This window comes from Tuber melanosporum (assembly GCF_000151645.1).
Source record: "Tuber melanosporum whole genome shotgun sequence assembly, scaffold_43, strain Mel28".
Lineage (NCBI taxonomy): Eukaryota > Fungi > Ascomycota > Pezizomycetes > Pezizales > Tuberaceae > Tuber > Tuber melanosporum.
In genome coordinates, this window is record NW_003299088.1 from 355,371 (window position 1) to 373,465 (window position 18,095).

Here is an 18,095-nt window from a genome sequence, read left to right on the forward strand (position 1 = left end):
AGTGGCCAGGTGCCCGTGATGTATGTCAAGAGGCAGACCAGGAAGAGCGGGAACGATCTGCTTTTTTCAGCCATCATCAACATTAATGACCCTCAAAAAATGCGGTCCGACAACTGGAGCAGCAGATCATTTAGTGGGGGGACGCCAACTGTGCACAGCGCCATGTCGCAGCAGTAGGGGGGTTGTAATCCTCATTCTCAGGGCCGTCTAATTTGAATTTTAGGGTCTCGTAAAGAGCCCTTTCTCCAGAAGACATTCGGGCCATAAAGGATAGAGTTGACGAGCCAGCCTTGAGTGCAGGGGCCTGGCCAAGGAAACTGGTTGTTTTGCTTTGGACAGCCCTAGCGAGCAGAGGGGTGGCAGACTATGAACTTGCCTCAACCGGAGCCATAGCCGAGCCGCTCTCGGTTAGTAGTATACAGGATTGAGGGACAATGGCCTGAGAGTCTTTGGGGGGGGAGGGTGCCGGGGCTGGAGAGTATTCTGAGCCATGTTCGGAGTTGAACCGAACAAAGAGCTCTATGGTAGTGTGCTTGTTTAAGCCACATATGGCTGAACAGCCTCTCGCAATTAGGAAACCTCTTACCAAAACCTCCACTTCTTTCATCATAGCAACAGTCACATCATCAACCGTCTGCCGAACCAAATCATTAAACTGCGCATTCACTGCATTCTGATACACGTGACAGCGGTGAAACTGTAGGAAATTAAAGTTTCCTTTGGGTGCAATATATGACCTTGTAGTTGTGGGAATAAGGCCACAGCGAGCCTCAGTAGCAAGTGCTAGAGACAAGGCCGCAAGCACCATCTCAAGCGAGGAGGAGGGGTTAGAGTCAAACCGAACAGGGGATGACATCCTCAAAGGAGAGGGAGAATCCATGGAAGGGGAGGGTGTGGAAGACGCCATCCTCTCCCAAACTACACTTAGTGATTACCGGGACCAAGCCATGGATATCTCACACTGAAGTGCCTTCTAAGCGAGAACAACTAACTTCTAACTGACCCCTGGAAACAAAAAACACAAATAAGTAACAGCAGATGAAGTATTTATTGCAAGCGTAATAAGGTAAAGTATTGGTTATTGTCACTTCCGACACGGAGTGCAAGTTGTAGGAAAAGTACTTAGAACAAAGTATGAAGAACCTATCCTCCTGGGCCGCATCGGCCTCCTTATATAGTGTTCTTCCTGCCCATAGTCATGTGACCCAAAGTGGTCACATGTGCAAAACCAAATCATAACAAACTAATTATATGATCAAAGTGGTCACACGTTCAAAACCCATGACCTCATTGCAAGGTCATTTGCGAAAACTCATAAAGCAATCATAACACAATAAACCCATCATATGACTCGAATGAGCCATATGCATGAAACCGATGACCTCATAACGAGATCATGTACAAAACATAAATCATTTGTGCAAGGCATACCTGCAAGGTACACTCGCAAGGGATTCTCGCTAGGCACACGTCCTATGACTCATAATCAAATCATGTGTGAAACATAACATAATAAGTCATATGACCTAAATGAGTCATACGGAAACCATACCTATGACTCATAATCATGAGTCATGTGAAAACCTTTTCCGTGCTAAGAGACCTTGGTGACAGTATGGCTAATACCATGCAATATCTATACGACGCAACCATCAAAGAAATTATACTACAAGAAAATCGGGCCATTCAAGGTATTACAAAGAGTGGGTAACCGAGCTTATAAACTCGACCTTCCCCCCTCAATGCGAATACACAATACATTCCACATGTTACTCCTCGAATTACACAGCAACAATAAGTTTCCCTCACAAACAATCATTCTTCCTCCTCCAATTGAACTCGATAGAGAACCAGAATACAAACTCAACAAAATAGTCATTTCTCAATTTTTCTACCGAAATCTACAATACCAAGCCAAGTGGACCGGTTATTCACGAGAACAGGATAAAGCTTGGTACTCCACACATAACTTTGAACACGTACAAGATGCCATTTCAACCTTTCACCAGTAATAGCCAGGGAAGCCCTGCCCAGGTAACCATCTCATTCAACCAAGACACAGGCAAGGGAAAGCCTCTGGTACCATTGTAACTACATGAAGGCTGCGGCGATAGCCCCCGACAAAACACACCAACCAGCCACGAATACTGATTCATGGGGCCGACCGCTGAAGAGCTCAAGGAAAGCGAAAAACATGCACAGCATAATGCCATGTCATGGACAGTATACTACGATGATGGATGTCCCACACACTATGTGGACAAGGAAGGCTTGGGGTAGTTCCCGAGAGAATACAAATAGTATGGTCTGCACCTGGACCATGCCCTAAAGCACTAGAAACAGTACTTCAATAACACATTCACAATGAACAAAATGAAGGTCACTGCAGAATACTACCCGCAGAAGGATAGAACAAAGAAAGAGTTGGACGGAAAGGATGCAACGATATAGCAGAAGGCTAGAGCCTTGAGGATGAGGCCCAAGGAGGGGGGAGCCCAAAATTCATCTACTAAAACAGAACTAGATATGAGAAGCCTACATAAGCAAATCAGGGGACTGCAAGAACAACCTGGCCAGGCCTGGGCCACAATCTCGGCAAACAAAAAAACAATCGCAATATTAAGACAACTAAATGACAGTCCATGGCACACAATCGAGATGGTGAACCTCACCTTGAAGACGGTGAGGATAAGATGGTGGGAAACAGACGACCAGTTCAATAAGCTTCGGAGGTCTATGCATTCAGTGGGATGGGAACTGTTGAAACTAGGAGATAAAGCCTGATGTGACTCAGGCTTAGGGGGAGAGGAGCTAATATCATGAATGTGGCTTGGCACAGGAAAAGGTTTTCACATGACTCATAATTATGAGTCATAGGTATGTTATTGTTTTACACATATGACTCATTTAGGTCATATAACTTATTATGTTATGTTTCACACATGACTTGATTATGAGTCATGGGACTTGCACCTGGCGAGTATGCCCTGCGAGTGCGCCTTGTGGGTCTGCCTTGCACGTATGATTTATGTTTTGCAAATGACCTCGTTATGAGGTTATGAGTTTTGCGCATATGACTCATTCGAGTCATATGACTTGTTTATTGTATTATGATTGCTTTATGAGTTTTTACACATAACTGTGCTATGAGGTCATGGGTTTTGAGCATTTGACCACTTTGGTCACATGATTAGTTTGTAATGATTTGGTTTCGCACATGTGACCACTTTGGGTCACATGACTACAGGCAGGAAGAATACTATATAAGGAGGCTGATGCGGCCGAGGAGGATAGGTTCTTCACACTTTGTTTTAAGTATTTTTCCTTGTCCTTGCCGTCGCTTCACTCCGAGTATTTCTTTCACACTGACAATGGGCCTTGATGCCTTGGATTGTGGAGGAGATATCTGAGTTCACTCAGTAGTTCTTGAGGTCCTTGGTGTTGAGGTTTGTTGGCATTACGTGGCAGATTACTTGTTTGCTTCTCATTTTGTTACCAGCTGATTATCTCATGATACTGGCATATCAAGCTACTCTTCACAGTCGCTTACGAGCCCGTTTCGGTAAATTATCTTCAGCTTCCTGTCATCATCTACTCATAGGTTTCACGTTCAATTGGGGGGATTTTTACATTGTGTTTGGGGGGATCACCCATGTCATTCTTTGAGCCAGCTCATGTTTCTTGTTGTGTTTTAATAGAGTCCTTAGTTCTCATGATACAAAATGCCCTTGGGTTAGACTGATAACCTTCCCAAGTTCAATTCATCGTACTAGCCGCATCATTCCTCAAGTGGCAGGGTAGTACCCGCCCAGCCCCTCCACGTTACATTTTCGTTTCTAGTGTCGAAATCCTATAATGTTGTTTATCGCCGTTCCCTTGGGGTTTTCTTGTTGCAGCATTTACGGTGATTCAGTCACTTGTCTCCTCCTCATCTCGGTGGGGATGGCTTTGACCCTAAAAGATCTTACCCCCTGGTGTGGTTTTTCATTGCTGCCTAGGGTAGTGTAGAACAATTGGCTGCCAGACACTCGCGTTGTCTGTGTGCTTAGGTGGTTCAGTTGTGGGCTGTGGTTGGCAGCTTCACCCATTGCAAGTGGGGCCTACCTTCTGTTTGTCTGATCCTGTTTGCGCACCCTTCCCCTTCATGTTGCATTGGCTGAGAGTACCTCTTGCTCGTTGTTCGGTCTGTGCTTGTTGCTAGCCCTGTGAGGTCGGCTTCGGCGAGCTCTGCCTACTCTTTCACGGCTTGGTTGGATCTTGGTTCGACTAGGTTGGATGGTATGGCTAGTGTCGGTACCTTTGGGTATTGGTGCTGCCTCATTTGTACCTCCTGGCTATGACTGGTGAGTCCCCCTCGGCTATAAGGTGCTAGGGGTTAGGACTCTGTTGGTGTGGCCAAGACCAGGGGCTGCCTGATGGGGCTAGGTATGGGCTGTCCTGTAGCTATTGGATATTTGATCTGTCCGAGAGGTTGGGGGGCTGGATGGACTCTGTGGTGTCTGGTTTGTGGGGCTTGCGGGGGGATGATTGGGGAGGGGGAACCACCTGCGAGTACCAGTCGAGCCTGCGTCAGGTTGGACAAGGTCTAATTAAGTGTTTCCAGTCTGGCTTGGGCAGTTCGGCGAAGCTGCTGAGTGCTGTAAAGCTCCCAGATGGGCCCGCTGGCAGATGGCCCCCTGTGCGGATAGTGGGTTGCTACCACCTGGTTGGACATGTTTGGGTCTTGTATGCTGGGTTTCATGAGATATGTTTGGTTTCTTTAGCTTGGCTACGTGTTTGGCTAAAGGAGGCATGGCACCATGGGTGGAAGATAGGCTCCACTCACCTTTACAGTCTGTCGCCACCTCTGTGTATTTCTTTTGCTTAAATGTTGTTTTGTTTAGGGGACAGGGAGCAGGTACAGGTCCTCCTCACCGGTATGCTCTTCGGAGGCAACTGGCAAAGTGGGTTCATAGTGTCGATGGCCTGGCATGCAGGTGCAAGAGGTGAACATGTCGGTTGCCTCCTCCCTGCCATTGTGCCGCCTGTAGGTTTAGTTTGGCTTTTGTTGATTTTCTACTGTGGTGGAGGTTTCATAGGACGGTGTTTAGACCGGGCGGTAGTGTTTTAAAATTTTTGTTGGACGAAGAACCTGGTTGGATTGGTCTTTTGCTCGGCTTGGGCTACACTTAATGCTTGTTGGCTTCAGACCAGAGGGGCTACAGACTTGGACCAGGGTGGGTGCTGGGTTCTTTGATGGTCTTGTAATTAGTTTCTATGCAGGCATAACTCAGGGATGGTAGGTGCGGGGCCGTAGACTTAGTTAGCTTAGAATTAGTGGTATACTGGTTAGTGGTATCCCTGTGCCAGTGGGGACTCTTTGTATGCCAGTGTTGGCTGTACGAGTTTAAATAAAATTAGATTGAATTCTAAGTACTTTTCCTATTTATTACTTTAACAAATATAAAACACCTTTACGATCTTTATCTTTATTGCAACATTACCATTATAACAAGGAAAGCTCTTCACAATGAAGAGTTAGAGAAAGCTTATGATAGGTGTTCCCAATATAAGACAAAATTCTTGTACTATTGGTAATATAGGCAGAGGCCTAGTGCTATCGTAAGACTAAGGAAAGAAACAGAAGAAGAGAAGTATCGTTCCCTGTTGCCAAGAACTAACTATCCAAGGAGGGATCATTACAGTTTTATGAAGATTAGTGCTAAGAGACTGTGGTAATAGGCAAATCCAAGACATCGGGCAGCAACATGGACCTACCACCTCTGTAATGTGTTCGCAAGGTGCTAATTGTGTATCACTAAATAGTACAATAGTTTGCAGGTGATCTGCTCTACCAGAGAAGAGGCGAGAGCTGAGAACTAAAAGAGGCTTCGAGGGTGTATTGAGAAACTGAGAGGTAATTGTTCAACCAAGTATATTGAAATAATGTCTGTCGAAGTCTGCCTTTTCGACCATGGAAACAGGCAGTCTGTAAATACATAAATCTTGTTCATGTCTAGCATGAACAAAACTAATCAAAGATATTAAGCAATACAATTTGGTAAAACAAATCAAGTATCAAAACGATACTTAAAACAAAACACAAAACATAACTAAGTATCAAACTATACTTAAAACAAACTAAGTATTGAAGCGATACTTAAAACAAAACATAAAACAATACTAAGTATCAAACAATACTAAGTATCAAACAATACTAAGTATCAAACAATACTTAAAATAAACCAAGTATCAAAGCGATACTTAAAGCAAAACATAAAACAAAACTAAGTATCCAACAATAGTTAAAGCAAACCAAGTATCAAAGCAATACTTAAAGTAAAATATAAAACAAAACTAATAACTGAGTACCCGTACCAGTTACAACCTCTCTATCGAAGCGAGGACAAATTGTAGCTCTTGCAAATTTGCCAGGAAATATGCAATTACCTCTCCGAGATATTACAGCATCAACAAATATGCCTCTCTCAATCTGCTCGGATATTATTCGGCTCTCAATACTATGTATACCCCAAACTCACATTCTTGATCCTTGCTTGGAAGAAAATCTGCGCCCAGCTTCCACCTTCCAGAAAGGTCACAATGAAGACCTAACTGTCGAGGAAAAACAGTAAGTTATTGCCCTCATACTGCAGAATGCCACACATTGCAGGAAGTCTCTCAAAGAGCTTATTACAGAATCAGGACTATCTATTTGCAGAAACACTTTATCAAATATCCTTACCACTGATGGAATCCACTGCTGTCGGTTTACCAAGAAACCTTTTCTGAGTGCCAAGGCCAACACTGCAAGACTGGAGTGGGCCTTGAAGTATCAGAACTTCAATTTTACTATTGTTCTATTCACTCATGAGTCACATTTTGAAGCAAGTACACTGCGCTCCTCTTGGGCAAAGGGAGTTTTAAGGCAGGCTGGAAAAGTGTACTTACCTCAGAACCTGGATAGAAGGTTTCCTAAAAGATCTGCAGCCATGCTTTAGGGTGTAATCATGTCCGGATACCATGGCTCCCAGCTGCCTTACCACTTTTTCCCATCTCCAATTAAGACTCAAGCCCAATGGCATGAATCAATCATCTGCTTACAACAAGAGTTTCAGAGTGATACCAATGATTACCACTACTTTACTGGACCTGGTGAACCTCATACTATTCCAGTTCAAAAAACTTGCAGTGTAAAAAGAAAAGAAGAAGTAGATTGGTATATTTACAGAGAGTAAGTTCTTCGCTTAAAAGTCTTTCTATTCTTCTTTCAACAAATGACTATATGCCAGAAACTTCTTTACTTTATTGAAGATGGTGCTCCATCTCATATAAAGAAGTATAATGTTACCAAAGCATTAGACTGTGGCTCTGAGAGAATCACCCTTCTACCTTGCTCTCCAGATTAGAACCCAATAAAAGAGGTTTGGCGCTACATTAATGATATTTTCAAGAGAAGAATAGGTTGGAACTATCGGGATCCAGCAATGCGAGAGATTGTGTGGTACAAGAGTGGAGAGGCCTCCTGGTAGACTATATTAATGAACTGATTGCCTCCATGCCACGCTGGATCGCTGCTGTCATTGAAGCTAGCGATGGGAATGAATTTGGCGTGTAATAAGCAATGGCTGGGTTCAGGTATGATTTTTAACTATTTTAAGCAGTACCTGTGATACTCACATGAAACTAGAAACTAGGAGGAATAAAATGACAACTAGCTGGAGAAAGATATAGGTAGAGGAAAGATAGTAGGAAGATTTTTAAGGAAGGAAGGATTAGAATAGGATGTAAAGGGGCAGAATTGAATCCTCAGTAAGAGCTGGGTAAAATCTGGATGAACCAGCACTAAGTGTCTTTTTTTTTTTTTTACTTCTGTTTCCTTCTAAAATCATTTCAACCATTTTGGAATATAGTCAACTTGTTAGTTCAAAGTTCTCATTTTCCTTTCTCTGCAGCTAGCTCAGCAAGCATTCTGAGTTGCTCTCTGGTGGAGGTGGAGCTCATAGCTAGAAGTAGGAAAGTGGGTAGCTACCATTTGTACCTTTTTGGAATTCTCACCTGGGACTGGCGTTCCTATTAGTGCTCAATTCCGAATACACAATGACACTACAAGTATAGTACTGTACCAAGTACTCGTACTCGAGTAGGACCTCTACCCTCCCCTGCTCAGTGGGGCCGAACCGACAGCCAACCGCATCATCCCCCACTTATCTTTGCCCACGACTCCTTCAACCACGAGTATGCGATCCTGGGTTTTCCCAACGTGGTTGGAGACTCGGAGCAAAGCTTTGTAGAGGGCTTGGACCATTTTTGTTTTCTTTGACCCAGCAGATGAAGGAAGCTTGAGTGGTATCATGGGGAGAAATTTTTCGGAAAAATAAAATAAAATAAATATTGACAAGAATAAGAATCAGTGTTTCCAGGAATAGGAGATGACGATCTTAGCGGCCGCCCTACTGTGGAGGGGGAAATTCGCTTCTCAATCCCGCCCCACCGCGGGACACCTAGTGTCCTTCCTTCACCCGCTTGCCTCCCTTCCCTTCCTCACCCTCCTCCCTAGTTCACCCTTTACCGCTCCGCTCGCCACATCTTGCATGAGCCTCCCAGCACTTCTACTTCGCAACATCCGCCCCTCGGTTCCCAGGATCTCTCCCGGGCAGTTACGAACGATGATAAAACCTGCTGCGAGAGTAGCTACCCAGGCCAAAGATGTTTGGTCAATTGTCAACGAAGCAGCTGCGGCAGCCACGGCTTCAGGAAACACAATTATTAATCTTGGCCAAGGCTTCTTGTGGGTCGTCTCCTTCTTCCTCCTCTTCTACCCACAAGACACATGATATAAAAGTTTGTTTGTCTAATTTTTTTTTCCCACCTTCGAAAAAAACAAAACAATAACAGTGGCTACAACCCGCCTCAATTTATCGTAAATGCTGCGAAAGAAGCGCTGGATAGGGTTGACTGTAACCAATACTCTCCCACTCAGGGCCGCCTCCGCTTGCGCCAGGCTCTCTCGGATGCCTACTCTCCATTCTTTGGCCGTAAGCTCGATCCTGCCACTGAAATTGTTATCACCACCGGTGCAAATGAGGGCATTTTGAGTGCCTTTATGGGCTTCATCGAGAAGGGTGACGAGGTGATTGTCATGGAGCCGTTCTACGATCAGTATGTTCCCAACATTCGGATGGCTGGTGGAAAGGTTGTCTACGTCCCGCTGCATCCACCCGCGAAGGGGGACACGGAGGTTTGTTCGTCCAACGATTGGACCTTGGATTTGGCAGAGCTTGAGAGGGCTATCACTGAGAAGACTAGGATGGTGGTGAGTTTGTTCTCCATGAGTCGCATTATGTGGTTCGTTGTGTGGTAATTTAATTCGAGGATAGGTCATCAATAATCCGTAGGTTTATGCCCGCCGCTCTGGGATTGTGATTCGCAGGGTGGAGGCTGATAACCACCAGGCACAATCCGATCGGTAAAATCTTTAGCAAGGAGGAGCTTATGGGAATTGGCGAATTGTGTGTTAAGCATAACATCCTCATTCTCAGCGATGAAGTCTACGATAGATTATTCTACGTCCCTTTCACTAGAACTGCAACCCTCACCCCGGAGATTAGAGATCTCACGATCACAGTTGGGTCTGCTGGGAAGAACTTCTATTGCACTGGTTGGAGGGTAGGAGCTCTTGAATTATTTACGAACAACCAGAAATTAATTCTGAATTAAGGTTGGCTGGTTAATTGGGAGACCCGACCTCATCAAATATTCCGCCGCTGCTCATACTCGTGTAGGTATCTTACCTTTCCTAGGGGTGTTTCGCTCATGGGTGGTAGATCTGTTATTCTTCCGTCTCTCCTCTTCAAGAAGCAGTAGCTATCGGGCTCGAACAGGCTGACGAGGAGGGATTCTGGGAGAGCTCCAAGCGCGAAATGAAGGGCAAGATGGACCGCTTCAATGAAGTTTGGGACGAATTAGGCCTTCCCGTATTTGCCCCCGTGTTCTATGCCTCCATGTTATCAACTGACCTTACCAGTTCACCGATCCCGAGGGTGGCTACTTTGTCCTGGTCAACATGAGCAAGGTAAAAATGCCTGAAGATTACGAATTTCCACCTCATGTGTCTTCTCGACCGAGAGACTTTCAACTCTCCTGGTTCCTAATCAAGGAGATCGGGGTCGCTGCAATCCCGCCCACTGAATTCTACACCGAAGCCAACGAAAAGGAAGCAGAAAACTACCTCAGGTTCGCAGTCTGTAAAGATGACGACGTCCTCGAAGCTGCAAAGGAGAAGTTGAGAAGGTTGAAAAATTACATGTAAATCTTCCGGGTTGATCTTAGAATTCCATGCACTTTTTTTCTTCCGGGTTTAGATATTTGGTGGGAGTCGATTGGTTTTTTCAGTTACCTTTAGAAAAGCTATGATTCACGATCCATACAAATAGCAAATTCCATGAATTAAGATTAACTTAGCAATTTTTTTTGTGAGGCTGTCCGCGAATATGATCGTAGTGGCCCCGTTGTTGTCAATATACGGCAGTGCGGCACGCAGGGGGACGCTCGAGCGCATAATGTCTCAGCTCCCTATCAACCACGGCCGCTCTAATCCGATATCACACCGGTGCGAACGATTCTCGTATAAAAGCCAATCCCTCCATAGGATACCGGTTTGCGCCATATACCTCCCCACACCCTGCCTCCTTTCCTCACCTCCTATAATCACCACAATACCGGTGCTACTGCCATCACCGACAAAGACAAAAATGAGCCTGGGGAGAGGAGAAATCGTCGGAATCTTGGCGGGAGTTGTAGGTGTGATTATCCCGCTGCTGTTGATCTGGTTTGGGAATTGTGAGCTCCGGATATTCTCATTATAGCTGAGTGCGTGACTGATACTGTGTACTCGCGGAATAAGATGTCGGGAAGATGCAGATGAAAAGGGGGAAGGGGGGGGGGTAAGGGGCAATGGAGAGCAGTCGAGAGCGGTGGGTAGCTTATGAGGGATGATGGGGATCCGGAAGGAAGGTATTGCGCGAGTGATGGGTTATGATAGACTCTTGGGCTCTCGGAGTTTGGCTCTTTTGATATCATAATTATGTATTATAGTTTTTGTATCATACAACAGCACTCATCCCGCCAGATTGAAGTCGCGTCCCTCTTGGTGCATCACCACCACCAAAAAAAAGCGCGACTTCAGCCCAGCAACATGAGTAGAGAGACGGGGTTTAGTTGTTGGGCAGACCTTACCCGAGTGCTGTCTCAATGAAGATGCAAGCGGGTGTATGGTTTAAATTGCCTATTCCCGGTCGGGTACTATTAGTATGCTCAAATTCCTCGAGTATAATACCGCATCATAGATTCAGGGTCAGAATACGGTAAAGACAGGCCTAGGTCTTGGCAAACGCAGACGCTAGAACTCTATACCATCACGAAAATTTCCCGAACTCTTTCAGTACCCCCACCACCACCAACCCCGCCCCCAATTCAATCTCAATGCCTCCGCGCACTCCAGCACTTCGAATGCGCTTTCTCTACCCACCCGCCACCCGCCCAATCTCCACAACACCCCACCTCTCCGGCATCAGATCTCGCCCCCGTAAGCCCCGCGTCTTTAACAAAGGCACAACCACAAAGATCCCGAAAAAGAGTAGTATCCTGAGCAAAACCTCTTTTACATCCCATCAGCCCCACCACGAAGCCCCGCAGCTCCTGAGGCCTGGACCCGGACCGCCTGTGGTCCACAAGGTCATACCGAAGGCACCATCCCGCGACTTTCTTCACTACATCCCGCCGAGCAACCCTATGCGCCCAATGCTGGGCCCGGGAATGTACTACAATACCAAAATCGCCGCGCACTATCACTCCAGCACGCCCATAGACAAGGACCTGGAGACGGAGTACATGTACACGCTCATGCTACGCAAGACCTTCAGTACACCGCCTACCATGGTTGTTCCGCTGAAGTATGCGGTAGTGCGGTGCATGAGTGCCAGTGGTGCGCACTTGAAGGCTACGAATTTACGCCTGCGGAAGGGGTTTCTGGGCGAGGCTATGGGCACGAGCCTCACGAAGAACAAGGCTTGGGTGTGCGATAGGGTTAGGGCCACGTTGTTCGATTGGGATCTGCATGAGCACATGAGGTTCATTCACGGGCACATGTTCACTGGGAGGGAAGTGGACTACTATACGTCAGAGGGGCAGGTCCTTGGCGCTCAAGGCTTGGAGAGGACGAATTCCGAACAGGAGCAGGATAAGAGGCCCCGCGAGGCTACGGAAGCTTTGCACGGCGATAATGCTGCTACTGCCACTATGGCTGCAGCCGCGACAGCACCTGCAACAACAGCAACAAAAATCGCGGGCACGGCAGTCTCTAGTGACTATGACAGCGATGGCAAAATACGTGACGGTTGGGCCCTCGAGGACTCCAGTTCCGACACTGACTTTGAAGAGCTCATAACCGGCGGGGAAGATCTGGGCTCTGATGGGAAATGATGGGATGATTGGGTCCTTGAAGATTCGGGTTCCGATACCGACTCTGGCCAGCTGATGACGGCCCAGGAGCCCGAGGAGGAAGATGGAGATGGAGATGAAGAACGAGAGGAGGGTTTCCGGTTGTGGATTTTGCCCTTGCAGCAACTGCCGTGACGCAGAAGAAGGTCCGGACAACGAGATTCATGTAAATATGATGGTGGTGCGTGAGTGGGTGCGTGGGTGCGAGCTAGACACACGACTAAAGCGCTACGGTACTGTATTACACACCATACTTCCGACTGTATCTATTATCATCGCTTTCATCAATATCACACTCGTCCAGAATTCCACAGTACGGTAGTCTGCCCAGGAGAGTATCGTACCGCACAACAGAGATTATTGTATCGTACAAGTTTTGATCGAGCCAGCCTAAACTTAGCCAAGCGGGACTTAAGTTACCACCACCAACACAGCATCACAGCCTTCGCCGTCGTCTCCCGCATCAACTTACCATATCCAGACACGTCAGTGAGAAAAAAACAAAGTTAATTAAATAATGACTCCGACCACAACTTGTGGCATAACAAGTACTTTACAGTATGATAAAAGCCTAGGTCAGGCACACTGAGCAAACAGCTGAACAACGAAAGTGAAGTTGATCGCGGCGTAACGGGAAGTTTGAGTTTGCTGTGAGGTGGAGTGTGCCGCACCCTTATCTGCAGCTAACCCCCGCCAACACTGATATATCATACATAGTACAGGGAGAGGGTTGAAGGATGGGTGGTTTTGGAGATACTGGCATGGTTTAGGGCAAGCTACTGGGTATCATATATCAAGTGCGGTGAGTTGTGAGAACGGGAGGCAGTAAATTAGCGGTGGGGAATCCAGTGTTTGTCAAGGGTGGGAATAATGCAGCGTAGCGAAGATACGATATCATACCGGTAGCAACTGGAGCACGATGGCGGCAAGAAAAGTGCAAGAAGTGAACCCCAGCAGAGAGACTGGGAACAGGCAGGAAGGAAGGCAGGAGAGGGGATGGGACAAAAAAAGTTAGGAAGTCTTTGAAAGAACCACTATGGCTACTGGTATGTACTGTGCGGTACAGTACGGCAGAGTGACTGATATCGTATAAGCAATCAACCTCCCTTCCACGCTCGCAAGGCTGAGTGATGTTTATATGTCCTGCCAATGGGGATATAGACGAAATCCCGTAGCGGTGCTATCATAGACGATAAAAGTAGCCATGCTGCCCACGACGGTGGGCCTTTGGGTTCCGAGTTTAGGTTTACATAGAATCATACATATCATACGATACAGATTATTATTATTATTATTATTATTATTATTTTAATTTATTCGTATTGTGACAACTGTTCCTCGATTAATATATATATATATAAATATATATATAGACAAACCACCTGAGTGAAGAGTGGTTTAGTGAGTACCGGGTATTGAGAGAACGGTATTGGATCGGTATGGGAAAGAACGTAAAAGCCAGGAAGATCCGTAAGGGTACAGCAGGGGCTCGCACAAACCAAACGGGAAAAGAGAAGAGAAGATGGAAGCAAACGATTAACGCCGGTGTGGCCAACTCTCAGTTTGCTCGCTCGTGTTATCACTTGTGTGGTTCATGTTCGTGGTGTTTGGTCGTGTGCGTGTCCGCAATGTTCGTTCTGTTCGCTCCATTTACTCGAGGAGAAAATGAGGGGTGAGAGGTCCCTTATAATATAATAATATTATTATGATACATTTCTAAGGTGCTCGTTCCCACAAAGAAAAGAAAAAACCGCAGAACCGTCACTTTCCCAAACCTAACAAGACATAACTAACTAAAAACCCAGAATACCGGTAATTATACTTGTACTGCACCGTAAAAACTCTTGAAATTCGCTAGTAGAGACAAAGGACCTTCGGAGGGATTAGTGCCTGGCATGGGATAGCCAAAGCCATGGAGTGTGTAGGATCTTATTAACTGGCTTTTTCTCAATTCCATTAACCTACTAAGCTCAACCTATCTTGGGTTGTTTGATGTCTCGATTTACAGGGATATTCACGACACGGGAGATAGTTAATTCCAAGAGTTTTTACTGGACACAATACGAGTACCGGTACTCGAGTAAGGGTTTATGAAAGGAATCATAGCCCTACCCGTATCCCCAGAGTGGGTGGTAAAGCATATCATCTAGAGTGCTACATAAGTTATGCCAATAAGTTCCGTGCCGGTATTAGGATACCCCACCCCCACCCTACCGGTATGATATCTTTTCCAGCCAATGGATTTCCATCCCTCCACGACACTGCAAGTCATACGCAAAAGCACTTGCACACCACCCCCCCCCAGTGAAACAACAACGAGGCACAGAGTATCGGTCGGCTCAACAGCCATTTTGAAAGCCTTTCCTGCAAAGCGCAGAGGAAACAGACATAAAGCTTTGCAATACCATCGTCAGTGATTGGGCTTTCAAAACCTATATCAGCCTAGTGCCTGTTTGCGGAGAGCATGCGAACAGAATCACCGTACCGGTATATTAATAATGGAGTGGATGTGCCTAGAACTGCGGTTTAACCCGTTTGTTGCCGCAACAGAACAGGGGAGGCATCCACCATTTTGTGGGTGATGAGTGTGCGCCCAGAATTACATACAAGTGGCGCGGGGTTGTTTGTGACAAATCGGGGTCCCTTTTTCCTCTTCCGGGTGAACTTTCTAAGGACGTTAGTGATGGGACCGACAGGGCTCAGGTGACCGTATCTACTCGAGTAGACCTACGAGTACAGTCGTGTCCGGAAAGTCTTCGCACCCCGCCCGGCAATGGCACTACCACGACACCCAACCACAAAAAATTCAAAAAAAAAGTAGAGAATTCAATTAAAGAAAAGATAATAGTATAGCTAGTAGATGATAGAAAAACATTATTACCATTTTGTATGGCCTCCATCTGCATCCAGTACAGCCAACATTCTCTCAGGCATTCTATCTATCCATCCATCCAACTTCTATTGAGGAATTAATTCCCACTCCTCCTTTGCTGCCTCAAACAATTCAGCAGCACTGTGAGGCCTTCTCTCTAGTTTGGAGAATCACTTGATGAGAGCTCTTTTGAGTAGTGCCCAGGTGTTCTCAATAGGGTTGAGATGTGGTGAGTTGGGTGGCCAAGGGAGTTTTTTGTAACTACAGTCAGCCTCTAATTTTCAATTTTCCTCACCACCATGTCAGAAGACATTGTCTGCAGCTAGGTAGATGTTGTCAGAAGGCCTATCCAGACCTTCTATGAAAGGAATGAGGTATGGCTGGTGGATTTCAGTTGCATATTGAGGGGAATTGAGGCCAAGTTTGTCTCTTTTACTGGTCCTTTCCTCCTCTCCCCTCTTCCTCACCAGAATTAACTCAGTCCTGTCACCCTTCATGATTGCAGTATAGATTCCAATACTAGTCCTCCTAGACCTAAAGCTAGGCTTCAAGTTTTTTTCTTCCAACTCTTCACCAGATCTAACTCTGACCTTTCTTCTAGTAGGATTTAGATCATAAACAATTGTGGCTTCATCCACAAAAACAACCCAATTCCATGCCCCCTTCTAGTTCTTCCTTCTCCTAGCAAACTCCTTTCTCTTCTCCTTTTGTCCTTTTCTCCAAAAATACATTTTTCTGAGTATCAGAAGCTTAAAACCAGCTTCTGAAATAATCTTATCAATAGTGGTCTTGCCTAGACCAATATTCGCATTTTTGGTAATGATGTAAAATTCTAAATAAGGCTTGGCATTGATAACTGATTCCACTATCTTTTTTTTAGTATTGGTAATCTTGGTTGATCTTCGACCTCTTATTGCATCATGAGTATTTTCATGCTTAGATTTTACTTTTTTAACCACATAATGAATAGTAGACTTGGGAACACCTAAAGACTTGGAAATTTTATTATATCCCATATTTGTATATTTATACAGGATATAAATTTGCTTATTCAAGTTATTTCTGACTCTGAGGGTATATGGTAGGGTCATAGTAGAGGTAGTTGTAGTGATAAGGAGTTGTGTAGTTGCGATCCAGGGGTGCGAAGAATTTCCAGACATGACTGTACTCGGGAGTAAGGGTATTTACAGTGCAGTGGTACAAGCCCCTCTATGCTGTATGCACACCCTGATTGTCAAGCTGAGAAGTGGAATGTAATAACTACCGGTAGGAGTAAAAAAATTGCGGACACAATATCTCACCCATAAACACCATCACAAGACTATAACAACAACTATGAAGCAAAAAGATAGACGCAAACAGAATCCCCAAGTCGTCAGACATTGCAAAACAACTTATAATGAGTGTATTAAAGTGATTACACTCTGTGATGAGGTAAGGTAGAGCTGGACAAAGATTGGCAAGTATTTAAAAATTGATAAACGAACATGTCAAAAGGTAAGTATATAGCCACAAGGTTGAACACTTTGTATGAAAATTGTCACCTTAGAAGTTCAACTTCAATGGAGTAAGTATCATCATGAGAATAAGATGATAGCTAACTATATGGTAAAGATCTATTAATGGATACAAGTAACGGGCAGATTCTCCAATGGTAAATGGACTGGCAGGCTATAATGATCCCTCTCTGGAAAGTTAGTTCTTGGTGATGGGGAATGATATTTCTCATCTTCTTCTGTTTCTTTCCTTAGTCTTACGATAGCACTAGGCCTCTGCCTATGTTACCGATAGTACAAGACCTTTGTCTTCTATTGGGAACGCCTATCATAAGCTTTCTCTAACTCTTCTTTGTGAAAAGCTCTCCCTGGCATAACAATAATGTTGTAATAAAAATAAAGATTGTAAAGGTGTTTTATTTGTTAAAGTAATAAGTAGGAAAAGTACTTAGAACAAAGTGTGAAGAACCTATCCTCCTCGGCTGCATCAGCCTCCTTATATTGTAACGTGTTCGCAAGGTGCTAATCACGTTATCGGTAATAGATATGATAGTTGGCAGGTGGCCTGCTCTTCCAGAGAGGAGGTGAGAGCTGAGAACTAAAGGAGGCTTCGAGGGTGTACTGAGAAACAAAGAAGTAACCGTTCAACTAAGTATATTGAAATACTGTCTGTCGAAGTCTACCTTTTCCATCGTGGGATTAGGTGGGCTTTAAATACACAAATGTTGTCCATATCTAGCATAAACGAAGCTAATCAAAGGTATCAAGCGATACTCTTTGGTAAAATAAACCAAGTATCAAAACGATACTTAAAACAATACATAAAATAAAACTAAGTATCAAGTGATACTTAAAACAAACCAAGTATCAAAGCAATACTTAAAACAGAATATAAAACAACTAAGTATCGAACGATACTTAAAATAAACCAAGTATCAAAACGATACTTAAAATAAAACATAAAATAAACTAAGTATCGAACAATACTTAAAGCAAACCAAGTATCAAAATGATACTTAAAATAAAACCTAAAACCAACTAATAACTGAGTACTCATACCGGTTACATATATAGTGTTCTTCCTGCTTGTAGTTATGTGACCCAAAGTGGTCACATGTGCGAAACCAAATCATAACAAACTAGTCATGTGACCAAAGTGGTCGCATGCTCAGAATCCATGACCTCATAGTGAGGTCATGTGCAAAAACTCATAAACCAATCATAACACAATAAACAAGTCTTATGAC

At 44.8% G+C, this 18,095-nt stretch overlaps 2 protein-coding genes; both read left to right on the forward strand.

Moving 5' to 3' along the window:
* The first annotated feature begins 8,197 nt into the window (after positions 1–8,197).
* GSTUM_00008190001 (uncharacterized protein) lies at positions 8,198–10,450 on the forward strand. XM_002839893.2 has 7 exons: positions 8,198–8,770; positions 8,878–9,295; positions 9,360–9,373; positions 9,435–9,648; positions 9,701–9,760; positions 9,807–9,956; positions 10,007–10,450. The coding sequence occupies exons 1-7, from the start codon at positions 8,649–8,651 to the stop codon at positions 10,289–10,291; spliced, it is 1,263 nt and encodes a 420-aa protein (XP_002839939.1). The 5' UTR covers positions 8,198–8,648; the 3' UTR covers positions 10,292–10,450.
* A 1,013-nt stretch (positions 10,451–11,463) lies between these two features.
* GSTUM_00008191001 (uncharacterized protein) lies at positions 11,464–13,346 on the forward strand (the record flags this gene model as incomplete). XM_002839894.2 has 1 exon in its annotated part: positions 11,464–13,346. The coding sequence occupies one exon, from the start codon at positions 11,464–11,466 to the stop codon at positions 12,460–12,462; it is 999 nt and encodes a 332-aa protein (XP_002839940.1). The 3' UTR covers positions 12,463–13,346.
* Positions 13,347–18,095: the final 4,749 nt, after the last annotated feature.

Bases quoted from the DNA above. Each gene is read 5' to 3' on its own strand.
- GSTUM_00008190001 (XM_002839893.2), top strand. From the start codon at position 8,649: ATGATAAAACCTGCTGCGAGAGTAGCTACCCAGGCCAAAGATGTTTGG. The intron at 8,771-8,877 runs GTGGGTCGTCTC...AAACAATAACAG, and splicing joins AATCTTGGCCAAGGCTTCTT to TGGCTACAACCCGCCTCAAT. The intron at 9,957-10,006 runs GTATTTGCCCCC...TGACCTTACCAG, and splicing joins GGGACGAATTAGGCCTTCCC to TTCACCGATCCCGAGGGTGG.